General features: G+C 37.5%; 1 protein-coding gene across 5 annotated transcripts in view; it reads left to right on the forward strand.

Annotated features, from left to right (window-relative positions):
- ST7 (suppression of tumorigenicity 7) overlaps nt 1-27,191 on the forward strand; it is a 249,460-nt gene that overhangs the window by 131,196 nt on the left and 91,073 nt on the right. For 3 of the 5 annotated variants that reach the window (XM_053896838.1, XM_019418043.2, XM_053896840.1), the window contains exons 2-8: nt 175-257; nt 9,796-9,955; nt 19,970-20,024; nt 20,661-20,776; nt 22,502-22,577; nt 24,741-24,809; nt 26,710-26,864. In XM_053896838.1, the coding sequence (XP_053752813.1) occupies nt 175-257; nt 9,796-9,955; nt 19,970-20,024; nt 20,661-20,776; nt 22,502-22,577; nt 24,741-24,809; nt 26,710-26,864 (714 nt within the window). The remainder of the gene's footprint in view (nt 1-174; nt 258-9,795; nt 9,956-19,969; nt 20,025-20,660; nt 20,777-22,501; nt 22,578-24,740; nt 24,810-26,709; nt 26,865-27,191) is intronic. The other 2 variants (XM_053896839.1, XM_019418044.2) reach the window with 1 other exon arrangement.

Raw genomic sequence — 27,191 nt, forward strand, 5'->3', positions numbered from 1 at the left:
GCATTCTGGCCTTTGTAATGCTGAACCATTTTAATGGGACTTTGTTATGATTCTAAGAATTTTTGTCATCAGAAACAAATGATTTCACCACAAAAGAAAAATGGAAGTCTGTTTTATTGACATACTTATGCATTCCTTATTTTTTTCCCTCTTTTTTTTTTTTTTTTTTTTTAGTGAGCATGTTTTTGAACACATTAACACCGAAGTTCTACGTGGCCCTGACAGGCACTTCCTCACTAATATCAGGGCTCATTTTGGTAAGTAGTAGAATCCTTCCTATTTAAAAGCATGCTGATTACTTGTATGTTAGTATATGTACAGGCAAAAATTCTGGAAGAATACATACCTGCAACTTACAGTGATTATCTTGTATGTGTGTTTATGTTGTGTAGTTGGACTTATAGAGGCCTTTTACTACCCATATTACATATTTCTAAAATATTTAAAAGAAAATTTTAATAGTCCTGTATTGCTTTTGTTGGAGGGCAAAAACAAAATATAAATATAATGGAAATTAAAGGAAGACAATTCTGTGTCAAATTCTAGTATCTGAGATACTATAAAATACACGTGACTCAGTTCAATGAACAATGTTTTTCATCATTCTTTTCAAAATGGATTATTGGCCATACTCAAAATCAGTACAAATAGAGCCCAGTTTTTTAAAAAATGGATTGAAGTAGATGTGGCAGTTATAAGCTTTTTTCCCCCCTTTATCAAAAGTTACATTTCCCTATTTCTTCCTTTCAAAAATTCCAGTAGGCAAAAGCAATGATAATCATTTCTTTGGTGCCATTAGTTTATACTCTAAATAGTTACAAATGTGATGTTATAACACCTGAAGTAGTTTTTTTTTTTTTTTAATTTTTTTTAACGTTTATTTATTTTTGAGACAGAGAGAGACACAGCCATGAATGGGGGAGGGTCAGAGAGAGGGAGACACAGAATCTGAAACAGGCTCCAGGCTCTGAGCTGTCAGCACAGAGCCTGACGCGGGACTTGAACTCATGGACCGCGAGATCATGACCTGAGCTGAAGTCGGACGCTTAACCGACTAAGCCACCCAGGCGCCCCTGAAGTAGTTTTTTTTTTAATTTCAGTGGACTTAAATAGGGCCATCTAACTCACTGTAGTCATGCTAATATAATTAAATGATCTTTAAGGAAAAAGAGGTTTTAGAATTTTTTTTGTCTACATATAATGCTGTGATTACTAATTTTTATGGAGACAAGAACAAGAAAGATACTACAGTGTGGATGTTAAGATCACTAAAAAAACAAAAGTTTTAGGAGAGAAGGGCACAAAAATGTGGAACAAATGCATAGGCGAACCTAGAACAGTAGAAGGTTTCAGAAGCTTGAGCTTACAGGGAGCCAGAGTAAAAAGGTAGAGCAATATATGCAGGGCAGAAAACTGCCAAGAGCTTAAAGAGATGGTGGTGGTGTGGGGGGCATTTTTTTGTGATCAGAGCATATTCAGGTTACTCTTGCTCTGCTGTATCACATGGGTTGTCTGGACTCGAGGGATGAGATGCTTCAAGTTGATATTACTGGACCAGGAATGTGAAGGACACCAGCAGTTGCTGCTCCAACATGGTTATATAAGTGGAAGTCCACACAGAAAGCCCAGTGCTGACTGCAGAGAGCAAGCAAGCCAAGGTGAAGGGAGGCATATTAAAACTTCTCTTCGAACTGGTTTGAAATAAGGTGTGAATAGTAATTTGTACCCTATTACCTCTTAAATGCAGGTCTGCACACCTATCTGTGTCTCTGAGGTCTTCTCTGTTCCTTGGGGACATGAGAAAAACAGACACTCTAGAGAATTGTTCATAAAGCTGTAAGGTGATTTACTTAACTCATGTTAGTTTGTGGCAAAGCCAGGTCTAGAAACTGTGTCCTCAGATTCCCACCTTGATGTTCTTAATGGACCGAAGAAACGTCAAACTTGGAAAATGCTTGATAAATGATTAATAAGTATGTGCTGAAAACATGGCAACTTTTTATCATGTATATTTTTGGGGGGAGAGGAGAAGGTATTATAAGTCTTCATCTAACAATTATTTACATTTAAAATAATATTTTAATATTTTCTTTCTAAAATAGCTTTGAAGTATTTTTTGGTTAAACAGAAAAGCGTCAACTTTTAGACACAGTTTGAAGAGCTGTATCTAAGCTCTTGGGGGGAGAGGAGAAGGTATTATAAGTCTTCATCTAACAATTATTTACATTTAAAATAATATTTTAATATTTTCTTTCTAAAATAGCTTTGAAGTATTTTTTGTTTAAACAGAAAAACGTGAACTTTTAGATACAGTTTGAAGAGCAGTTTCATGCTGAAACCAATAATTCACTCTGATGCACAAAGTAGGTTTTTGTTTGTGTATTCCTCTCCCAGGGATGTTTGCTTAAGAATGTTACCCACTTAGGTGGTGCTTCCTGTGTGCCAGGCACTGATCTAAGCACATACGTGCTAATTCATTTGCTCTTCGCAACTGTATGAGGAGGAGATTGCTCCTGTTGTTTCCATTTTACTAATGTGTAGGCCAAAGAGGTAGAACAGGCAAGTCAGCAACCTGCCTTAGGTCACATCGCTGGCAAATAGTGAAGAACAGGATTTCAGCCCAGGCAGTCTGTCACTCATTTCACCACCTTCTGGTTAGGTTCTCAGCTGTTTTTCTAGCTCGCTGAACAAACAGCAGGTCTGGATTGGGCTACAAACTGATTGCCAGAGTGTGGGCTATCCCCTTTCACTCTGGTAAGCAGGGCCTAAGCAGTCAAACTTTTTAACTCCGGGAGGTGAAGTCCCGTCAGCTTACTTTTACAAGTAAAGGGATTTCTGTAGACTGTGACCACCTTTGCAGGTCCAGGCTGGCGAGGCTTTCTCCCGGTGTGTGGAGCGCAGCTGCTGAAACCTGACAACCACTGCTGCACCATCTCAGGGTATATTTGTCTTGCAGCATTCTCAGGAGGCACAGGATATGTCCGACTGATGTGAAACTTTGAGCACTGGAAACCTCTGATGTTTGAAGATTTTGAAAGGCCTTTCTCAAAAATGTTTGTCTGTCCTGAGGGCAAAGTCACTACAATGTGGAAATAGCTCTTGATAGCTTTAGGCTCCTGCTTTAGAGATTATTGGCATCAGTGTTATCCTGCCTTTGGGGACTCAGCTTTGCTAGTCCTTGAAATGTACCCAGGGTTGAGGTTCCTATTCAACCACTATTTTCTGCCAAGTGTGTTCATGGAGAGGCAGCATTGAGGTAAAGGATCAGGTGCTTAGCGGTTTGTTTCCTGGCAAGGAGAGACAATTACCTAATGACTTTCCCCTGAACAATGGAAGGAGAGCCAGGCAGTGAATGCTGAAAGTACAGGTATGCCCCTGGGGACATGGTTGTTTGGGGACCTCAGGATTTCTATGCTGGAGACTGAAACTGTCATGCAGTGTGATGTCTTAGGAGGAGAGGGGTAAATACAAACAAAAATACCCTGAAAAAGTCATCTAACTGAACAGATATACACAAAAATAAAATGTGTTTGGCAAATGCTGCTGCCTTTTACACTAATGTGTTTAAAAAATAAATGAGGACTAATCAGTGTGTATTTTTCTAGGTATCACTGCTAGTTCTTAATTTCGCAGGTTGAAAGCCCGCAATGAGTTTGTTATGCCACCTACCTCTCACTCTTCCCTTCTGGTCTCTTGCCCACATACCCATCCGGCCAGCTCTCTCCCTTGCTGAACTCCAAGCGGCCTCTCTGCCTTCTTGGCACAAGCCTTCCCATCTCAGTCCAGTTCCAGCCACAGGAACTGCACCTGTCGTCACAGTCCAAGCCCACCAGTTTAGTCTTTTAGTTGTTCTCGCAAGGACATGCCCAGTCTGCTTGAAGTAGCCTCTCTGGGCAATGTTTATTTCAATGGAGAAAATTTCTGGGTTTTATTTTTGTTTTTCAGAGTGGTAAGATGGTTATGTGGAGAAAATGCTTCCTTTAATTTTCTTAAAATGTTGGTAGAATGGAGAAAATTCTCTATGTTGTATTGACATTTATACGTAGATCCCTCTGTCCCCATTAACATGAATATAGACACGCTCTTATACCTACATTCTACACATATATATTAAACAGCTATAAAAAGAGGCCATCCAGGGCATAATTTTAAAAAGTGAGAATCAAGAACTAACAGGGGAGGAAATTAGAATAGTAAATAAAAGACTTAGCTCATAGATTACATGTAAAAAAACTATGTTTTTGGGAAAGTATAGAAGAGATGATAATTAGGTAGGAATAAATTATATCAAAGATCCATTTATTGAGTTATCCCTCTATGCCCGGTATTAAGCACTTTGCATATATTACTTCATTTAATTCTCATTGAAATTCTAAGTGGTAGATATAACAGTGGCTTTATGCTGTTGAGTATAAGCAGACACAAATGTTAAATAATTTGACCAAGGTTTTGTAGCAGACAAATGATAAAATTTGAATCCTGATCTCTCTGACACTGTCCTCCATCCTCAAAAGTGAGGGAGTGGGACTAGGAGATAGTTATGGCTTTCAACTTTTCCTTGTCTAAAGAACTTGACCTGCACTTGAGATAGCATTTTAATTGACAGGCATATGAATCACCCAAATGATGGTGATTCCAAAGCTAAGAGTAAAAAAAAGACTTGGGGAAACTTGATTGGAAGGGCTCTTGGGATGTGGGAAACTATATATAAATGTCAGGCCGTGTTAATTATGAAGAAAGTTGTCCCTTGGCTGTAGTATAAAGAATGAGAGATGCTGTGGGGCCATATCATAGCCAAGTCTGCAGATAATGGGAGAAAACTGAGGCTCATTCAGCTTTATCAGATTACAGATTCTTGGGGTCACCATAAAAATTAATGCTTTTCCACAGGAGACCAAGTAACATAACAGAACATAACAGGAGCCAAAAGGGGAAAAAAAGTCTGTCATGTGGAAATGAGGGGTACTCTGAAAGGGTTAGTGGGTACAGAGAAAAGGATATATTTGAGAAACGAAAAGATTATGTATATTATATAATCCATGCCCACTGCCTTGATTTATCTTGTTTAAGCCCTGAAGATCCCCCTTTGCCAAAAAACTGTTCACCATCAGATATGTTTCTGAACACTTACAGCAGGTGTCAATTTTGCAGTCTTTCCATTTGGGAGTAGGCTGCGGGAAAGTTTCAGATTTCCTCTTTAATCTCCATCATCTCTGTATCTATTCTCCTGTGATATCATTACCTACTTTAATCCTTAAGAAGCACTTAGCCAATTTCAGCCTGAGACATCATTATATTTCCCGTGGGGTTAATGGAATTGGTGTGGAATTACTAAGGTGCTGCTCTATGGGAATCTTGAAGCATTTTTAAGTGTGATGTAGGGTATAGGGAAGTCCCTGATTCACAAGGAGAAGTATTTTATATAGAGAGCGTGCAGTTCAAGAAGACAGCTTATTGGCTCCGAAGAACCTAGGCATCTTCAGAAAACACTCAGCTTTTTAGGTTTGCAAGATAGACAGAAGGGTCTTGTTTGATTGTCCTTGTGCCAGATTTTTGTTGCTTCCCTGTGGGAGAAAATGCAACAAGTTTGTACCATAGGTCAGCGCCAAACTGGAATCTCCAGCCCTAGTCCCAGTGCTTTTTGGTCATCCTCTCTGCTTCTGCCAAACAGTAAGGAGGAGGCCACAAGACATTGGTAACTGGGTCCTTCACAAATGGGTCTTTATTTTAAATATGATCTGGGTCCCAAGTATAGCTTTTGGCACTTCTGTCCTGCAGAGTTTGGATCCAAGCCCCTGAGACCACTCTCACATTCACAGTGGCATCCGCCTTCCTTATTCTCAGAAGACAAACCTTACCTGCATCTGCAGTGAGATCAGTGTCACCCACTTTATCCCTTTGTTACCTTCTGACAGGTGAAACAGCTCACATCACACCCTACTTTTCAAAATAGAATGTTCCCCTCTATGCATTCATCTTTCCTTTTCTTCCTGTCTCAGAGCAAGAAATGATAGGTTGCCTTTTGAAGGCAGGGTGTATGTGCTTTCTGGGCTCCTGGCATCATGCCTTTTGGTCATTTGTACTCTTTTGCATCTTTTAGTGTCTCTCTTTTCACTAGATTCTTTACTCTTCCGCAAATATGGATAAGTCTATCTTTTTTATAACAAACAAAAAGAACACAAAAACTTTCATTGGTCTTGCTGTTGATTTAGACTCTCTCTCATTAAATCACCAGGTGAGCCCTTGTCATCCATCCATTTAAGTGTCCACCTGTCCATTCATCCATCCAGTGAACATTTATCTGTGTATCCATCCAACATTAACTGAGTGCTTACTGTGACCTTATTATACACATTAGATAACTGAGCCCCAGAGAATCAAGAGAACCAAACAAAGTCACATAACTTGCCATCATGAAGTGTATTTACGTTTTGAACTTTCAGCTAGATGGGAGGGCTACTTTTGATTTAAATGCCCAATTCAGTTGATGCTTTTTAGTTCTCATCTTACTTGATCTGTAAAATCTTTGGGGTGAAGCATGAGTTGGGAAAAAGCACTAGAGGGATTATATTTTTGAGACTATGAAATGGTAAATTTATATTTTAATTTTATAGTTGTCAGATTAAAACCAGTTTTATTCCACTGTGACAAGCCCACTAAGCTTAAGCTTAAGCCCACTAGTTTTACAATCTAAATTTGTTTATAAGGGCTCTGCTGTTTACATTGTAGGTTATGCACCAGAGAGAAGTATTCAAAGTGACACCAGATATGTGTGTGTTAAATAACACCATCTGCCCATTTGGATCTGTGCAGCTATTTAAAAATACTGTGGGGTGCTGGCCCAAAGCCTGTCATGTTTTGGGATAAGGGGCAGATTATTATGCTAGCCCCAGATTAGAAGACTTGGTTTGAAGTTCATGGCTGCAAGTCCTTTCCTACTTCTTTTTACTAGTTGTTCCTCGAATACATATTAGAGTCTCTGCCCTAGGGTACTAGGCACTCTAATATGGTATAAAGAAAGATCGTGATAGGTAAGAAGCCATCTACTGCTGTGATACAACAGACCTGAGCAGACCCTCTTTTTCTCTCCAAACAGCTGCATGAATAACCCAGTCTTTACTGAGATCTGTTATTCCTGCATTAGAAATACTGGGTGGAAGGTCTGTCTCCTATTATAATGGAAATACCTCACCAATATGAATCACTTATACCTTAGGATGAATGTCCTGTTTGATAGACTACTTCTGTATTGATTCTAATAGCTAAGAAAGCAAAGGGACAGTAGCAAAGTCAGAGGCATTGGGAAATTAAGATTTGGAAAGGGAAATGATTAGGCTACATCTGTGTTTCAATGCGCACTAGAGTTAGAAAAAGGTGTCTTGTTACAGGCCCCTGGTGAGATTAGGGGTACAGAGCTGGGGCTTCAGTCTAAACAGCTCCTTAATTTGCTGTGTGACTTTGGTCATTCCTCATTCTTCATCTGTAAGTAGAGACTGTACGTGATCCTTTAGGGTCCCTTTTAGTGCTGACATTCTGTGATTCTCCTGGAGAAACTGAGAAATCTAGAGTTCCAAGGTATTTTTTTTTTTTTTGTCTTGTTTTTGTGATGGGTATGGGCTATGTCAGGAGCAACCTGTGAGAAGCATTGTGATCTGTGGCATGGACTGGTAGTATCAGGGGCCACATCTGCATTATGTAACCCTGGAGCACAGCCTGTGCCTGGTGTGGAGCACTTCCTGCTATGTGACTGAATCAATGAACTAAGGCCTGGCAGGTGCCCAGGCAGCATAATATAGAAAGCAGAGCAAAGGCTTAGGGCAACGAAAGCTCTCCCCCACAGTGACTGAGAGCCATTGCCAGTTCTGTGCCCAGTGTTCTGGGTCCTTTGGAGCTTGTCTTCTCTTCTAATAAAGGCAAAGCCACGAATCTCTTGAGGGCTTTGTCTGGGGGTCAGGACTGAATGGTGAACAGTACCCTTTTTCACAATGATTTCTAGGGCTTTCAGCCAACAACTTAGCAACAGACAAGAAGATGCTGTACTAGCCTGAATCACAGATAAGTGAAAGAGGAGTGCATCAGCATGTCAGGTATGCTGTGTGTGGGAGGCATGTACATCATCAATATAATAAATGGTAGCTTTGCTATTACTTTTGAGAACCACACATGCAATGGGCGCTGAGCTAGTTTCTTTTACATGGGGTTTGAAACTAGGTGTTTCACCTGGGTGTAAAAATTGAGGAACCTTGAGAATGAATAATGAATATGATTTCCACTTTATAATAGAAGAAACTGATGTTCAAATAGATAAAATAACTTGCCTAAGGTTACAAACTCCCTGGACTCATGGTTTGTAAATTTACTATTCTTGAACTTTCTTCCTTCGTTAAGCAAGATCTCTTATTGCTAGCATTCCAAGTGTTACAGACTAGTCCTGTCCCTTCTTAGTTTTTATATCATAGTCTCCCCTGTCTGCCAGGTGAAATTACTTGAATGTCTTTACATGTGAAAATTCACATAGTCAGATGGGTAAATTTTTGGAATTAAATTAAACTCATGTTCTAGAATTAGAAACATTTGGTTTGACTGATAGCTCCTTCTGATAATTCGTAGGTATTTTTTCTGCCTTAAAAGAGTGTGTGTGTGTGTGTGTGTGTGTGTGTGTGTGTGTGTGTGTTTAGTAGAGCAAACAAAAGACAACATTGATTTTTAAATAATAGCCCAAAGCCCATTCCAGAGTCGATAACAAAATCTTGTTCTTATGAAATAAGTAAGGATAAAGGTGATTAATTCTATGTTAGTTCCACATTCTGTATTATAAGAATATGGTATAGTTAACCCTGTGAGACTCTGGGATATAGCTGATTCTTAAATTTCTTCTGTGTGATGATTTGCGGCTGCTTAAGGCACAAATCCCAAATCAGACAGGGAGGAGAGGAAAAGATGTGGGAGAGAGCAGCTTTAATCATGGTGGGAGTGTTCACTGGAGGGACCAAGGGGCAGGGAAGCAGGCTTGGGGGGTGTCGTTTGCTTTCCCAGTGCTTACAAGTCCTGATTGCAGCCTAGTCAGATGAGTGTTATTGCTTCTTTCCTTTTATTAATGAAAATTATTTCTTTTCTCCTTTGCAATTCATGGTACATAATAATTGGTAAGCTGGTGAACTAGGAAACATTAATAGTGTTCAACAGATGCTTGTGCTTGTAAAGCACTTCTTAGCAAGTGGGACATTGCAGAGTATCTCAGTAATTGAGTACCATCCATACAAGAAATGGGATGCCTTTCATTCCTTCTGTAAAACCAGCATTTCTCTAAGGAAATACTTATTTTTAAAATACAAATAGAGTTTTGCTATCAAAATTTTTATGCAGGTATGGCTTTATCAGAATGTAAGGTGCCAAGAATTGGAATATTTCATAAACCATATTTCTAAAACTTGCTTATTTGTATACATTTCTGGAGTTGTCTTTAGCTATGATGATTTTGTTATTAGAATATTCTGTAAATTTGGAGGAAAATAATATTGAGCAGCTCTTAACAGTGTTCTTTTATCCATGATTGTAGTTATAGATTTTCCTTGAAAGCCATTATTAAGCGGAGAAAACTACATTGAGAATTTAAAATGTAATTGGTGTTTTAATTTTATTAAACTTTAATGTTTAGAATAAATTAAGCAAAATTCTTGGGATAAAAAATTAAGTATTTAAGGTGGATGTAATTTGTAAATACAGCAAATATGTGTTCAGAAATCATGGACAGTAACAAGGACCATAATCACGTTTATTATTTTTCTATTCTAGATATTTGAATGGTGGTATTTTCGCAAGTATGGAACATCATTCATTGAACAAGTGTCAGTAAGCCACTTGCGCCCCCTCCTGGGAGGGGTTGACAACAACTCCTCCAACAATTCTAACTCCAGTAATGGGGACTCAGATTCCAACAGGCAAAGTGTCTCAGGTATGGAAAGTCCTTCGGTTTGAACATTATTTGCCTATTTTTACTAAATTATTATGACTATAAGACAGTATAATGCTGTTATTTAAATATGAGACTCTAGAGAAAAATGCAGTTTATTTTCCCAAAGAGTTGACAGCATCTACCAGAGAAGTAGAATATAAGCATCACAGGGAAAGGAAATATTTATTTTGTTTAGCTTTACCTTTTCTCCAGTTTGATTTAGCTAAGGATCATTCATTTAGGTCAGTGTTCCCAGCCTGGGTCTCCAGCCCCTTGTCCCTAGTTTCTCAACCCTTACTGAATGTGTCCATTCTGTTCCATGCTAATTGCAGCTTATGCCTACTTAGATGTGATCACATCACTCCTTTGCTTAAAAGGCTTCCTCAGTTCCCATTATACTGAGGAGAAAGCCCAGATTCCAGATTCCTTAGCATAGCATAAATAGCATAAGCTGCTTTCAACCTGTCTTGCCAGCACTGGCTTCAGTCACAATCCTGTCCCTCTCATTTTCTTTCTTTCTTTTTTTTTTTTAATTAATTTATTTATTTTGAAAGAGACAGAGAGAGATCATGAACAGGGGAAGGAGAGAGAGAGATGGAGAGAGAGAATCCCAAGCAGACTCCACTCTCAGCACGGAGCCCGACATGGGGTTTAACATGGGGCTTGATCTCACAACCATGAGATCGTGACCCAAGCCGTTATCAAGAGTCCGACCCTTAACCAGTTGAGCCACTTAGGTGCCCCTCCTTTTCATTTCTGGAACATGCCATGTTTTCTCATGACTCTTTCCCTAAAAGTCTATCTCCCTCTCTCACGTGTTTGCCTGACTTTTGTAACCCAGCTCCAGTGTTACCTCCTGGGAAGCCTTCTCTGACGGGTTGTACAATATCTCTCCACCTTCACTGACTTGTAATATTTTTATCTTTAGCAAAATTTATCAAATTGCACTATAATGTTTTAGCTTACTGCTTTATTGCAGATTTTTTAGCACTTTGCACAGTGCCTGCTCCATCACTGAAACTCAGTGAATGAACAAATGAGTACAATCAAGGCCTGTAATTTCTCCATTCATAAAAGAAGAAGGAAGAATAGGATTTCCTAGCTTGGTCTCTTTATTAGCTTAGTAAACATTTCCTAAGTCCCTAATATGAACCTGGCCTTGTATAGGTTCTGATGAGTATTAGTGATTTTTAAAAAAGCCAAAGTTCTTGCCTTCATGGAACTCTTGTCTACTGAAGGAGACACAGTGGTAAGTGCTCTGATTACATGAGGGGAGCATACAATGCTGTGGAGAAAAAAAGAGGGGTTCCTGACCAAAACTGGGAGAAGAAGTTTGCTTTTTGAAGGGGAGCGCACCAGTTCTGATACTTGAAGGATGAAGAGGAAGAAATTAAAGAACTAGTTTGGATCTTTTTTTTTTTTTTTCATTCTCCTAGAGTAACTCAGTCCACATTTCATAACTCAGTCCACCTGTCTAGCCAGGTGATAATCATCAAGGAACATTGCACATATATTTTATATCTGGTGTTGATCCAGTGCCCTTTCAATAGACCCTTTGCCAGCCAGCTGTGAGTGGCAGTGGGCACCACCAGGTACACGTTGATTTCATCCTAAAGGGTACATGTGTGAGAGATGGCACCACTCAGGTAGCAAAATTGTCTGGGACTTTGTCAACGTACCTACTTTGAGAAAGAAACAGAAAGAGAGCTGAGCCAAGTGAAACGGTAACCACCACTGTAACAAGTGTGGTGCATTATTTTAATGGAGGGTCTTGGTCACTTAGTCATCATCACATCAACAGTTGTGGATAACTGCCGTCACTTTGCATCTGCCGTGAGAACCCAACAGATTAAATGTGCTCTGGTCTGATTAGAGTTACTATAGTCTTGGAATGGTACAAAACGTAGCAAATTAACAGATTGGAAGTGGAAAGCAGCCTCGTTTGAAGCCATTCTTCATTGTGAGTACATTTTTATTTTCGTTAAAATTCTCTCTCTCCCCAATTTAAGTTTCTTGGCATCATTTCTTAGAGTTTACACTCTTCTTACTGTCACTATTATTTTGCTGTCTCTCTGTGGATGCCTTGAAGTAAGCCTTATGTATTATATAAGTCTTGATGGTATTCTTAGTGCTTTCATAGCAGTTTTTAGAGGAAGCACCTAAGCCCTTTATAAAAATATATTTAAAAATAATAATCATGATGGGGCGCCTGAATGGCTCAGTCGGTTAAGCATCCGACTTCAGCTCAGGTCATGATCTCACAGGTCGTGAATTCGAGCCCCATGTCAGGCTCTCTGCTGACAGCCCAGCCTGGAGCTTGCTTTGAGTTCTATGTCTCCATGTCTCTCTGTCCCTCCCCACTCACACTCTGCCTCTCTCTCTGTCTCAAAAATAAACAAACATTAAAAAACATTTTTTTTAAATCATGGAAATTCTCAGTTTTATTTGTACTGTGTTTTTACGTGGCTAAGATTGAGTTTTTGACTATTTTTAATTCAATTCCAGTAGTATTTGCTGAATATCTACCATGCATGCAATATTTCTATTCATTTCCTGTATAATAGATACAGCATTTATGATCTGATCTCATAACAATGTTTAAATAGTTACATTTAGAAAAGTGGAAATTACTTTGCCTAAGTATATTTGGGCTCTGTCTGCCCACTTCTCCTTGACATTTTAGCTAAAATTTGGCTAACTCAGCTCAACAAACATGCATGCTGGTATGGAAGTATCAGATATAGTGGGACTGATACTATTTTCCAGTTCTCTTTTCCTCTGGTGATTTTTATTTTTGGATAAGAAATATTAAAGTACATTGTCTGTGTTTATCTCTACTCTTAATCACTTTCTATTTCATAGTCTGGTTTCAACTAAGTAAAGGAAAAAGAAAGTCCAAACAGAGGGTAATCAATAATACATTTTCTTAAAATAAGGAATTTGTTTAAAAATTCCTATCCCTTAATAACAACAAAATGGCTGTTGCCTTAATAATGAATAGGTGAATCTTTTGATTTTATTGGATCATGACAAGACAACTCTTTGCTGAATCTTACAAGAAATACAATATGGCTGACAAAGTCCCATGGATATTGGCAAAGGCAGTTTAATTGCTTATTTGAGAAAAATCATTGTAAAAGCTAAAAATAAACTGAAAATACCAGTGATAAACATTGGTCTATATTAAGACTCATAGTGTAGCTCTTTTCTTAAAGAATCGTTTGTTTTGGTTAAAAGCTGAAAGACCTGGCCTACTTAAGAATGGTTTGGAGTGGGAGAGGTGTGGGGGGGGGGGGGAGGGTGAGAGGGTTATGATTGTTACAGGGCAGGCTATTTATATCTTATTTAACTTTGTACAAAGTGGCCTGAGTGCAGACTCTTTTAAAATTTGTAGTTATCTTTATCTGTGGGTCAGAGAAAAAATGTGGTTAATTATATAACTTCTTAATGTAGCCAAATTTTAGGTTGTTTGGCTTAGGTTAACATTTATGAATATTTCACTTATTTCTCTTTATTTGGGAGCTAACCTGCCATTTTTCTTGATAAACCCTGCTGATGTATTTCCCACATCACTATGTTTCTCACTGCCATTTCTTAATTCAACTCAGCTTATGATCTGATGATAGGTAAGGACTTAAAAATGTGGCTAACTTCTCCCTGTCTTAAGGGGTGTAGGTTCTCAGGGACTGGTAACATTTTGAATTTAGGTTCATAGGAACATCTGTTTGATAATTTTCCCTGTTCTTGAGTATGGTGCCATAAAGACAAAGTTTGCAGCATTCACCTTCAAGATATTTAGAAAAGTTCAAGGTGCTTCATCACATGAGAAGTATCCTTGCCAAAGTCAAGTTTAAATTCTCTGAGGGGCTTTAGTATCCTCTTGCACAGAGCTGGATCTTTAGACAAACTCTGGTTATAGTTGCTTGCCTTCCTGTCTAAAATCATTTCATTTTAATCTCATTTAATCTTAATATATATCTTATATATGTACATAACATGTATGTGTCATATATGTATCTTTTATGTAAAACTTTTTATAAGATTTTACTTGGAATTCTAAATTAAAATTCATTACATTGCTAGAGGCAGTTCAAGCAATGATTAAATCCAGGTAATAAATTAAAGAAAAACAATGGAGATGAAGAAACTCAGGTAGAGTGCAAAGATATCCTGAGACCTTCATAGATCTTCAAATTTTCGTAACACCAGAGCAAATAATTCTCCTTATAGAAAGCCATATAATTCTAATAATAATACCTCCACTCTTAGTGCCTACTTTCCACTTTACATTATTATCTCACTCAATCCTCACTATAGCCCTGTGAGGCAGATACTATTATTATCTCCATTTTATGGTTGAAGAAGCTGACATACAGGCAAGTTAAGTCATCTGCCCAAGGTCACAGGGCTGGCAACCTAGGTGGTCTCACTTCACAGTCCAAAGTCTGAAGCACTTAGCTAAAAAATTCAGTCTGGATCCTCTGTGAGGTCTATAAAGTCAATACTAATGTAATTACTGAAGTATTAAAATAAATAAATTCATTAAAAACCTGTACTGTGGTACATGACATGATTTCAGAAGTGACATTAGCCAGATTTACTTAGAAACATCTCAGTGGCAGGATTGCTGATGGTTGAGAGCTCAGGCTCTGGGGTCAGACAGATGTGGCCCTCATCTCAGCTCCATCACTTACAGTATGTGACCTTGGGCAAGTTACTTAACCTTCCTTGGTATCTCAATTTGCATGTGTGGGAATAACAACAGTATCTACTTCACAAAGTAGTTTGAGGAGTCAATGAGGTCATGTAGAAATAACAAGTCAGAGGACAGCCATCTGTCAGTGTCCTCCAGATGAACTGAATATGAATGATGAATTCCCCATCTATGAATATGATGGGGAAGATGGCTCAGTCCCTGGAGATATGGGTTCAGTGAGGTTTACTCCTTAGCTCAGTGACTCACTTTTATGCCCAGGCCTTTCAGTGCTTGCATTTCAAATATATCCCTGGCAAAATCGCAAATTGCCACGTCCAGGACCTTTGGCATTGCTCTTTAGTCGTCTCAATTAGAGAAAACTCAGTTTGTCCTTGCCATGTCTATTCAGGTGTTGAAAATGATTCTCTTAGCCAACGCTTATTATATCTTTTAAAATCTTTTGCCACTCAAATTTGTGTTGTAGTATAGATTTGATCTCTATTTGAATGGTGAAAATGCCTAAAACAGTTTTAGTCTGTGGTGAACATTTATTTAATAAATTTATTTCACAATTTCCACATTATTTGGTCAAGTTGATTGGCTTAAGTCAAAAATGATCAATGAGAAATGTATGAAGATACAATAAAGATTTAACCATTTTAGCAATACTTGAAGAAAATAGTACACTATCTTGAATAGAGCAGATCAATAAAAATGGCCTTGAAACTCAACATTATTTATACCATTTCTGATTCCATAGAATTAGAGACAATAACATATTTGTTGAGTTGAAAGCTACCTACATGTTACTTTGTGCCTTTATATTAATTTTTTCAAAATAATTATTTTAAAACTTATGAAAATAAAGCTTAATTACTTAAGCAAATGGATATTGTTACTGTTAAGGATTAAGATTAGCCTGTGTGATGTAGAAATCTGGGTATTCATTTCTGAGATATAGAAGCTAATAAATACATGGCAGAATCATATATCAGCTTGGGATTAATCTTGATTGCCATAATACATCTTATTAAACTTTATCTAGAGCCTTTTTCTGTTGTACTTTGGAAACTAAAATGTTTAAAAGTATTGCTAAAAAGTGCTTAACATTTCCCCAGAGGAGTTTTCAAAACTGTTTTGCTAGTGGAAAATTTAATTGATGAAGTCATAGGATTTTTGAAATATGATGTTGCAGGGTAACAAGTCTGTTGCATGTAGTGGGTGGTTGTTGGACAGTCTGGACACCGGCCCTTAATCTAATTTGCTATGAGCCATGGGGAAATTATATAGCTTTTCTATGCTTTACTCTTCTGTAAAAAGGGCCTACTACACGCCACTAACAATTGTAAGGAATATAGATGACTTGAGCTTTAAAACCTCTTATAGAAAGGCTCGATGAGGGGCGCCTGGGTGGCTCAGTCGGTTAAGGGGCCGACTTCAGCTCAGGTCATGATCTCGCGGTCCGTGAGTTCGAGCCCCGTGTCGGGCTCTATGCTGACAGCTCAGAGCCTGGAGCCTGTTTCGGATTCTGTGTCTCCCTCTCTCTGACCCTCTCCCGTTCATGCTCTGTCTCTCTCTGTCTCAAAAATAAATAAATGTTAAAAAAAAAAATTAAAAAAAAAAAAAGAAAGGCTCAATGAAAATCAAGCTTATAGCTATGACAGAAGTTGCTGTTGCTACTGTTTATAATAATAATAATATTACCATCATTAGATTTTAGATTCTGGGAAGAGGTGGTTTTTAGTATAATAAATCTTCCTAGGCTATGAATTAATAATTTATATATTTGAAGGCCCTGGGAGTGGGGATTCTATATCTTTTTTTTTTTTTAACTTTTAGGAAATAAAGATTTTCAGAGTTAAATAAGTTGGATGTAGAGTAATATTTTCTTCCATGTGAATAAAAGCCCCATGACTTCAGAGCCTCTTGGTTTTTCTGAGAATTAAGTGCTCTTTTTCTTTGAGGACTGTGACAAAGGGAAAGTCTGTGGTTCTGTCAGTACATTGTTCTTTCTGTAGAGTTTCTTTAGCTGTATGCCCTTTTTATTTTTCTCCCAAGGCCATAAGCTCCTCTTGTTCTGTAACCAAGGACCTGGCAAAGGGACTAGTGCATCATAGCCATTCTATTTATGTTTAAACCACACAGTCTTTTGAGTGATGGGGTGAGCACTCTACAGGGGTAACTGAGTACAAAAGCCATGAAGTAACGATCACTGAGATGGAAAGTTTTAGTAGGGAATTGTGAGAAGGAAGACTGAAGAAAAGATTGCAGCTTGATTTTAGAAGTCCTTGATGGCAGTAAGCATTACTTTCTGTGTTCTTTGTCTCCCACATAAAAACTTACATAACCATCCCATTATCACAAAGGGGGGGAATCTATTGTGCAGACTTGGGAACTAAACAAGTACTATTCCAATATATATTGCTTCTCTTCCTCTTGAACTGCATTCTTGCATGCATGCTGAGGTCTGAACATTTCTGTCTGCATTTGTGGATAGAGACTCTTCTGTACTGCTACAGATGGAACCATAGGGAGTATGTTTATTGTACTGGGGCATATTTCTAACTGAACTGGTAATATCAGCAAGCCCTTGATGGGGTCTCTGTCAACTTCTAGGTCTTCTAAAGGGCACTGAAATTGTTGGCATTAATGGAGAATGCAACATTCCTTTTGGAGGTAAAATTTTAATTCTGATTTAAATAAAGAATTTATTTCCCAAAGACATGAATAAGATAAGAAACAGGACCTCATGTGGAAAAACCTTTACCCTCTGGATCTGAGTTTAACTCTTGACTTAAATCTTCACATTCTAATACAGTTGGCATTTGCAACTTTTGTCAGTATCACGAAACCATGAAGCAGTCTGATATTTATGGGGTATGTGCTCTATAGTGATTCTAGGCTGAGAGAGTTTTTGTAGTAGTGATAAGATTATGAAACAGAGTAGCGAAGAAGAAATTAACATAGCTATGACCTAATTCCAGGGAAAACTTTGACATGTGTTCATATTTGACCTCTAGATCGCATATTTCTTTAAAAAAATTATACCTGTTTTACACCAATTTGAAGGAGACATAGCTAATGAAGGATAAAACTAATGAAGACATTTCTTAGGTAGTTCTGTATCACATATTTTTTCTCGAAATATTTTACATCTGTTAGTTACTTAGATCCTCATTTCTAAGTTTCAGGGATACTTGAAGAAACAATAGACTGTATGTGTGACACTTAATGGTAACAGTGACTCTTTAAGAAATTCAGTTCTGGAATAGAATCCATGAAAACATTTCAAAATGATGTAGCACCCCCTGCTGGCTATATTGTGGCACTTCCTAAACGAAGATTGCATCTTTAGTTTTGCTCAAAAATACTTTAGGTATATACACCATGTCTCTTTGCAGTTATTTTTATTTAGAAATAATTTCATTTGTATCCAATATATAATAGTGTTGAAATTTTAATTGAAGGTATTTTGGTTTAAAATTTTTCAAATGAGTATTTGAACAACGCTTGTCCTTCTATGCCAATATAATAATGTATTCACTGGAGAACAATTATTTGCCCGTAACCTTTTTACTAATATTTCAGATGACATTCAGTGGGGGAGAGGCATCTCCCCGAATGTTCCTGTTTTATTGCAAAAAATGTCACCATGGGCAACCTCTGTACTATCTGTGTACATGTTTGTTATATGCTAAATACAAACCTTGCAATATTCATGAAGCTTTAATTGGACCGCTTTGGATCTTGAAAGACATCCTTTGAGGAAAGGGTGGGAGTGATGAGGACCTAAAAGTTAAAATAGCCTTAAGGGCAGAGATCATATCATGGTTGTTTGGCTCCCCGGTGTGATTCTGTGATTTGAGCCATAATCTGGAGTTCATTAGTGACCCCTCCCAGGGTCTTTACATCTGTAAGAAAAGTAATTATTTAAGAAAAACATAATTTTCTAGTTAGTGCCATATGAAGTGACAGCTATAGAATTTCAGTTTCTCAGGAACAAAATTCAAAGATGCTGAATTAATTGAGCAAAGATCATTTCCTAAATGGTGAGTTAAGCTAAGTGTCAGAAAATTTAGGGCTATAGTTTATAAACATTGTGCAAATTTTAGGCAGGCTCCAGCCCTAATTTAAAGATAAATTTATCTTCTTTAAATAAAAACATATCTTTCTGTTATATGTACACCCTTCATTCACTATTTTAACAAAAATATATTGAGATTAGACACAGTGTTGCTATAGTGTTTTATCTTCTTCATTTTCATGCTGTATTGTAATAGATGGTTTACTTGTTTGTTTTCCCCATTGAATGCTCAATGCTCATTGGATGGATGGATGGATAGATGGATGAGTGAGTGGGTGTGGAAGGATGGATGTTGCATATAACAGGCATGAGGATAGAATCTTAATGAATCACCCTTTAATGCTCTTTTGATTTCTGCAATAATTGCTCACTTTTGTGTGTCTATGTCTTTGGGTGTGTTTTTTGGCCGATTACGCACACAGAGATGTTTTAAGTACTCTTAACTTATTTTATTTTCTAATAAAACATTATTCACTCAAAGAAATGTAGTATTCTGAATCAGTAGAAAGTCTTAATCATAGGCTGTTTAAAAAGAATTATAGCTTATTAGTCACACACTTATAAGACAGTCTTAAAAACTAATGATTGAACCAAGTCCTGTGGTTCTAAATTTCTGTGGTTTTTGTGGAAGAAAGATGTATAATCTATTAGTATATGCTAGAATTATAATATTACTATAATTAATCCATGTATCTGTAAAAGTAAACAGTGTTATTGCTTTAAAACAATTTATTTTCATAGCATTTCTCTCTAAAATAATAACTTTATTCATTTTCTTATCTCTTTTATGGCAGTGTAAAAAGTAATCTGGTGCTTTGTCACAAATCAGTATTAACATAGACCCTAATTAAATAACTCCATATTATACTCTAGAACTTAAGTTTAGCTTACAAATATACCTTGTACCTATAATTTCAGAAGTAAATTTATAGAATCTGTGTAGACCTTGTGAAATGACTATTGAAGTTATGAACTAGCTGATGCTGGCATATACCTTGATTTAGCAAATGAGGAAACTTTGGCCCAGAGAGATTAGGGAGAACTTTTCCAAAGTCCTGGTTCCTGAGCTTTGTTTCCTGATCAACCACTCAGAGTTTTTCCACGTTGCTTCCCATGTAGAGGATGGAGAATAAAATTATCTTATCAAATGGCCAGGAAGGGTGTTTTGCTGAATTAATTAGCTTGTAGTGTGTCTGGACTCTGTGTAACATTTTCATATTTCTCTTTGTTGCAGAATGCAAAGTATGGCGAAATCCACTAAATTTATTTAGGGGCGCTGAATATAATCGGTAAGTGTTTTGACAGCTTGGGAAACAAATGGGTCTAGTTCAGAGAGTAAAGACAGCAGCAAATGTTTTTGCTGGTTCATTTAGGGGTCATTGTAACAGTCTGTGTAGTGCTTCTATTTTTTGATACAGTCCTCAAATGTTTTGATTTTTCTGTTTTATAGTTATTTGGGGATTAGAATTGGGATGATGTACAAAAATGTGTAGTTTTTAGAAATTTTCTATTACACTTATTATTTTCATTATGCATTATACAATCAAAATATTTTGAAGCTTACCTAGAGCATGGTTATAAAGATGTCATAGAAATTTTGTTGGAATTTAATTTTGCAAAGTAATTAGGCATATCAGAATTTTCATGGCTTTTGGGAAATGCCTATTCATAAGAGTAATGAGGGAAAGTTTTCATTAGCTAGTGCTAGTAAAATTTTTAGAGAAAAATATAAGGGAAAATGTTTACTTGTTTCCTGCTGATAGACCTCCTTAAGGGAGAACAGGATGATTAAAAAAACTTTTTTTCATTCATTGGCAAAACTGTTTTGTACCCAGTTAATGTTTTATAGTTCAGTTTCCTATGCAGCTTAAAATTTTGTAGGTCTTGCTTTCCAAGTGTCTGACCATCTATTTCCCCTTTACCAGGTACACTTGGGTGACAGGACGAGAGCCTCTGACTTACTATGACATGAATCTCTCTGCCCAGGACCACCAGACGTTCTTTACTTGTGACTCAGACCACCTGCGTCCTGCAGATGCAAGTATGGACACTCCTTTAGATAGTTGCTGAGTGGGAGGGCTTTTGATTTAAGTACTAAGGTTATTGCTTTTAGAATATCTGCTCTACAGCCCCCCCCCCCCCCAGTGAATAAATTATTAAATTGGAGATTGGCTGGCAGAACCCAGAATTCTGGTACTTAATTAAAGGATTTATCATGATGAAGTATCAATGTAGAAATGAGTCTTCTTGTTATGATTTAAAATACTATTTAAAACTGAGAACAAACTGAGGGTTGATGGGGGGTGGGAGGGAGGGGAGGGTGGGTGATGGGTATTGAGGAGGGCACCTTTTGGGATGAGCACTGGGTGTTGTATGGAAACCAATTTGACAATAAATTTCATATATTGAAAAAAAAATAAAATAAAATACTATTTAAAAAATATATAGTAACATTGGATTTACATATTTCTTTTTTTATTTTTTAAATATTAAATATAATTTATTGTCAGATTGGTTTCCATACAATGCCCAGTGCTCATCCCTAAATGTTCTCTTCAATGCCCATAAATCTTATATGAAGCTAATTAAATCCTTGATTGAGGTAGAATGAAGGGTCATGTCTCTTCGATGATATTGTAGTTAGAAATTGAGATTTAGTGAATCCAAATGATAAATGAATATATTGTAGTGATTTGTATGCCTATTTATAGGTTCACTAGCAGTGAATGAGGGCATGGCCTTAGCTTTTGGAATCCATATTTGTTTATCAACCTGGAAAGGGCTTTGTTTGGTATGCATTTCACGTGGTTTGAGATCTAAATAATCCTACTGACATTTTTTATATTGCCAAACTTAAATAGGTGAAAAAAAAATCTTTAAAAAGAGGAATATGTACATGCACCTGAAAAGCTAACTTCAAAGATACATATTGATAAAACAAGTATGGAGATTGTTGTTCTTTTTAAAAAGGTACTGTTTATCATGGTAGAATATCATAGTCCAATAAATATACCAGGCATTGAGCTTTGCACAGTATTTACACAAACTGCTCTGGTATCTAGAAACCGTGTTTGCAGCAAACTTTGGGAACAGATACACATATTAAGCAAAAGACCAAACCACTTTTTTTTCTGATCCAACTCATAATTCTTCATATGGTTTTACAAAGTCCTAATACCCAGAGCCTATAGTGTTTGGGAAAATGAACAATAGAAATTATGTTGTGCCTAAGTAGAAGGAAGAGATTAGTAACAATCTCATATCAAAATGTGTAAAATATGTTTCTTAATGACAAATAACATTAATGAGCAAAAGAAATATTAAATCTCTTTTAGAATGTCTTTTCCTTTCTTGATTAAGGAACCCTAACCAGTGTGGTGAGCATAGCATAACGTGTAGACTTGGCAAATCATTGTTATCCACTTGAAACTACTGTAACATTGCGTGTCAACTAATACTTCAGTAAAAAAAAAAGAAATCTTAATCAAGATTAAACCTCTAAGATTATAGACCATGGGTTAATCTATAAGATTTAGACCTGTAGTATTAAGAGCACAAGAAAGGTTTGCTCTCATCGAAGGAAGGACAATGGAATAGCACTTTAGAGTGTATTTGTGTGATTTTGGAGATTTGGGCTCACCTCTTTAGTAAGTGAAATATTCTCTTGTATTCAAGCTGAAAGCTATTAATTTAACTATTGTCCTGTGGTGAGTCTTCTAATTATGTGTATTGATGGACATGCTTTTTTCCTCTTTTTGTAAAACAGTAATGCAGAAAGCCTGGAGAGAGAGAAACCCCCAAGCTAGGATTTCTGCAGCTCATGAAGCCTTAGAGATAAATGAGTAAGTGGGGGACAAATCTTGCTTTTAAAAAGGAAATCTCATCCTTGGCTGAATGTATTCAGTTTTCATTAATGGTATACTTATATTAAATTATGCATTTGAACTTGAGGATTGTTTTAGGGGTTATTAATTTGTAAAAAAAATTTTTTTGCAAAGGACATCCATGTGATGGTGGTCTTAGTCATTTTAGAGAGCAATTCAGTGGCTTTGCTATGACCCTAACTTAAATAGCTTCCAAGGGCTATTTAGCCCTTCAAGGACTATCTGTGGGATATTGCAAGGACATAAAATAAAAACAGTTCTTTACATAACTATAACATGGGGAAATTTTTTCAGATGTAGAATGCTCATCTGTGCCATCACATTTTTTAGGTAGATCTTCTGCTTGTGGGGAAAAGATAACAAAAACATAAGGTGAAAAAATTACACTTTTGAAGTATTTCAAGATCAAGACAAAGATAAGAGGAAATGCTGTCATTAGTGTTGTTAAACATTCTGTGGGTTACCAAGGAAGGCTGGGAAATATTCTGGAGATCTTAGAAAATGAGAAAGATTCTTAAAATTGAAGTCATAAAATCTCAGGGTTGGCAGAGACCTTAAAGGTCATTTAGCTCAACCACCCATCTGGTGCTTGAATCACCTCGACATTCTCCCTGCCAAGTGGTCATTGTTAAACTATTTTATGATTTTTTTTGAAGAAGGTTACAGATTCTTCTTTGGAGGTCTTAGAAAAAAGATTCACTTGAGAATTGGAAATCCTGCCATTGTAACCTGTTGATCTGTTTGGTTTCTGATTCTGCCATACAGCATATTTATTTTCCAGTTTCTTGTCATCTACAAATTTGATATGCCTGCCTTCTGTGTGTCATCCATGTTTCTGATAGAAATGTCAGGCTCAGGGGTGGAACCTTGTGACATGGCATATAGAAACTGTCCTTCAGGTTCATGTCTTCATGAGTCATCATCCTTTGGTATCAGTCAACCAATTCACTAGGCCACCCAGTTAACACTGTGATTCAGCTCACGTTTCTGCATTTTGATCTTAAAAGTACCAGTTGTAGCTATGAATCTTTAATGTATAGTAAATCCTTTAAAGTAAATTAAGATAGCACAACCTGATTTAGGTGTTCCTAGTGGATTTAAGTGTTCACCACTTTCTTTTAAAAATGCTTGGAGACCATCCCTTTAATAATCCATTAGAATATCTTTCCAAATCACTGTTCTGTAGTTTGGGAAGTCTGCCTTCTTCCCCTTTTGAACATTTTTACTACATTTGTCATCTCATCTTCTAGCACCTGTCCATTCTTTGTGATTCCTTACCTATTCACAGAGAGCACTTCCATGGCCTGACTACAGGGTCTGTTGGCTTCCTGGGATTTACCCATCCCAGTACAGTAATTCACTTAGAATTGATCAGTTATTTGCAATCTTACCTCTTTTTTACCCCCATGAGAGTTTAATTTCTTCTCCCCTTCTCAGCCTGACAATCATGCTCCTTGATGGAGAAGCCAGGAACAAAATAGAAGTCAGAGAGTTTTGCATTCTCTTTATTATCTGCTGCTACTAACTATAAACTTTTCTTGTTTTGATGTGGTTGTTGTGTTGTTTGTCTTTTTTGCTTATTTATTTTTGCGATGGTTTTAGAGAAATGGGGGTGGTAATAGGGTTTTAAACATAATTTTAAAACAGGGAATAGATGGTTGTCTTCAGCATTTTGTTTTGTCTTTATTTTGCTTTGCAAGCTTCAGGTAATTTTTGGAGTTTTAGCTCTCCTGACATTATTCTTATAATTTCATTCCACTCTCTTGTAGTCCTTCATTACATGCCCTCTTTCCATCTTTTTTTACATGTCCTTTAAACATCTGACCTTGTGAGAGATCTCTGTGCAGCCATATTGATTACTTAATTGTCACCTCTCTTTTCTTCCTGAGAGGTTCATTTGTGACTACGGTTACAGGTGGACATTTGGAAGCTGCCCAACCCTCTTAAACCATTTTTTTCCTTCGGAGTCTCATGCCATTGAATCATATCTCTTTTCTTTGAAGTTTTTGAAGTCCACCTTACCCTCTTTGATTACCCCTGAACTCCAAAATGACATAGTAACTCTCTCTGAATGTTCCTATCAATTTTCATTTCACCAACTATTTTTTTCTTCTTGGTCAGAATTAGGTCCAGAGTTGAAGTTCCCCTAATTGCTTCCTCTACCATCTGGGAGATAAAATTGTTACCAAAGTAAGTCAAGAACCTGTCGGGTGCCCTACTTCTAACCAAACGAGACTTCTTCTAGCAGATATCTGGATGGTTGACACCCCCATCACCATACTTTCTTGCTTCTGTATGTGTATTGTGTTGTGACAAGGATGCATCATCGATATCTTCCATTGAGCTGAGCAGTCGTTCTGTACTCCCCAACCATTAGCACTTCTATTGCTCTTTCTCCTTCACTCACAAGCTCTTAGCATGTTTCTACCCCAGACTCATGACTTTCCACATAGATACATGTTTTCTTGGCTAGTAGTGCTACTCTGCCTCTCCTAAGAATACTATTTGAAATGTATATAAAGCAAGCAACTTGCCCCAACCTATCTTGAATTCCCAGCCCACCAACTATAACCTTAGAGCTAACTCCTCTGATACTATATCTGCCACTCAGTATTATAATCTCAGTTTTCACTTCATTACCCTTGACCCATATTTATATGCCAGCATCTGAAGCCTTAAGTGTTGCTTCCTGATGCCTATCCCCATTAGTTTCTGTAGTGAATCACTGGGCAGTTTCAGGATCATTATTGTTCTTTCCAAGTTATGTATCGGCTGCCCTCCATAGTAATTGGTTTTTACAGCATTTTTTCTGGGCATTTTTCTCCCTCGTACACCACATTCTGCCTAAAGCCCCATTGATTAGTCCTGCATGAAATTAAAGGGATTGGCTAAAGAATTTATAAGACCTCTCCTCAAGGCTAAGATTAACCAGTAACCCCAAACCTCCCATTAGCTGTAAGTTCAGCCTCCTTTTCCTAGCTGGCTGTTGCAGTTTATGAATGGTAAAAGCAACATTTGGTTTCATTTTCTGTTTATTTTCTCTCCTGTGGTCTGATGGAGGTTCTGATAAGTAGGGAAATGACCACAAGAGGGGCAGTGGAGAAGAAGGAAAACAAAGGGATCGGTGCAGATCGGGACCTGTACGGTCTGCTCTGGCGTCACCATTTCCTAATTACATTCCCTTTCTTTGGCAGTTGGGTTGTTCTTACATGATTGGGAAGGTTTAAATTTCCAAGAGTTCCCGTGTTTGTTAGTTAACTGCTTATCCTTTCTGGCTTCCTAGCTTAGAGGTTGTTGAAAGGATTAAATGAGACGATATATGTTAAGTGCCTGGTACAGTGCTTAATGTATACTAAGCAACAGGTGGTAGCTATTATTGCTAAAGGCGTGAGATTTAACTCTTGTTCACTACTGAGGCTGACTCAGATTTTGAGCTCTTCAGAAACAACACTACCTGTAGGTTCTTCCAGTGTTCTCTGGCAGAACATCAGTGCTAACTGTAATGAGATGTTGAAGCGCTGTTGTCTTAATCAGTAATTTATCCGATTTAATGAATTTCTCATTCTGAAGAAACCCTTATATTAAAGAGAATCGGTGTTTAGTAAATAGCAGTAAACTTATATATAGGATCTCTAACTTTGAGAGCTGGGAGGAGATATTTCACAATAGCTAGTATCATTGCCACTGTCAGTTGACATTGATTATGTACCACATGCTGGCTACTGTACTGAGCACTTTACATGCATCACCTTACTTAACCTTCACAACAACAGTGTGAACAAATAGATTCCATGTTGTTCTCCATCAGGGAGGCAGAGTAATAACTTGCCCAAAGTGACATACTAATAAGGGGCAGAGTCCATACGTGAGCCCCAGATCCTAACACTACACATCCTACCTTTCAAGCTAAAATACAGACATTTCTTTTGTGCCATTATTTTGTGTCAACAACTACAGACCAGGGGTGCATGAACCAGTTGGCCACTCTGCATGTTTTTGGCATAACTCCTTGCCCTTCTGCATGTACTCCTACAGCTATTCCAGTGTCTTTGGATTTGTAATTGATGGTGGCTATTATCTGAATGGACAGGTGTGCAACTGCTTATATTCTCTTGGCTGAAGAGGAAGCAACAACCATTGCTGAAGCAGAAAAGCTGTTTAAGCAGGCCCTGAAGGCTGGAGATGGCTGTTACCGGCGTTCTCAGCAGCTACAGCATCACGGATCCCAGTATGAAGCCCAACATAGTAAGGTTTTCTCCAGGTTGACATGATGGGAGATCAGAACTGTAACACGATTAATCGGAACAAACTTTCAGGCCAGTTCAAAACAGGATTCTCATAGATGAGAATAAATATTAATTTTTGCCTTCTTTAAAAAAATTTTTTTTAATGTTAATTTACTTTTGAGACGGAGCATGAGCAGGAGAGGGGCAGAGAGAGAGGGAGACACTGAATCCGAAGCAGGCTCCTGGCTCTAAGCTGTCAGCACAGAGCCTGATGCGGGGCTCAGAACCCACAAATTGTGAGATCATGACCTGAGCTGAAGTTGGACGCTTAACTGACTGAGCCACC

This window comes from Panthera pardus, unplaced genomic scaffold (assembly GCF_024362965.1).
Source record: "Panthera pardus isolate Hobbes unplaced genomic scaffold, ASM2436296v1 HiC_scaffold_8, whole genome shotgun sequence".
NCBI classification, from domain to species: domain Eukaryota; kingdom Metazoa; phylum Chordata; class Mammalia; order Carnivora; family Felidae; genus Panthera; species Panthera pardus.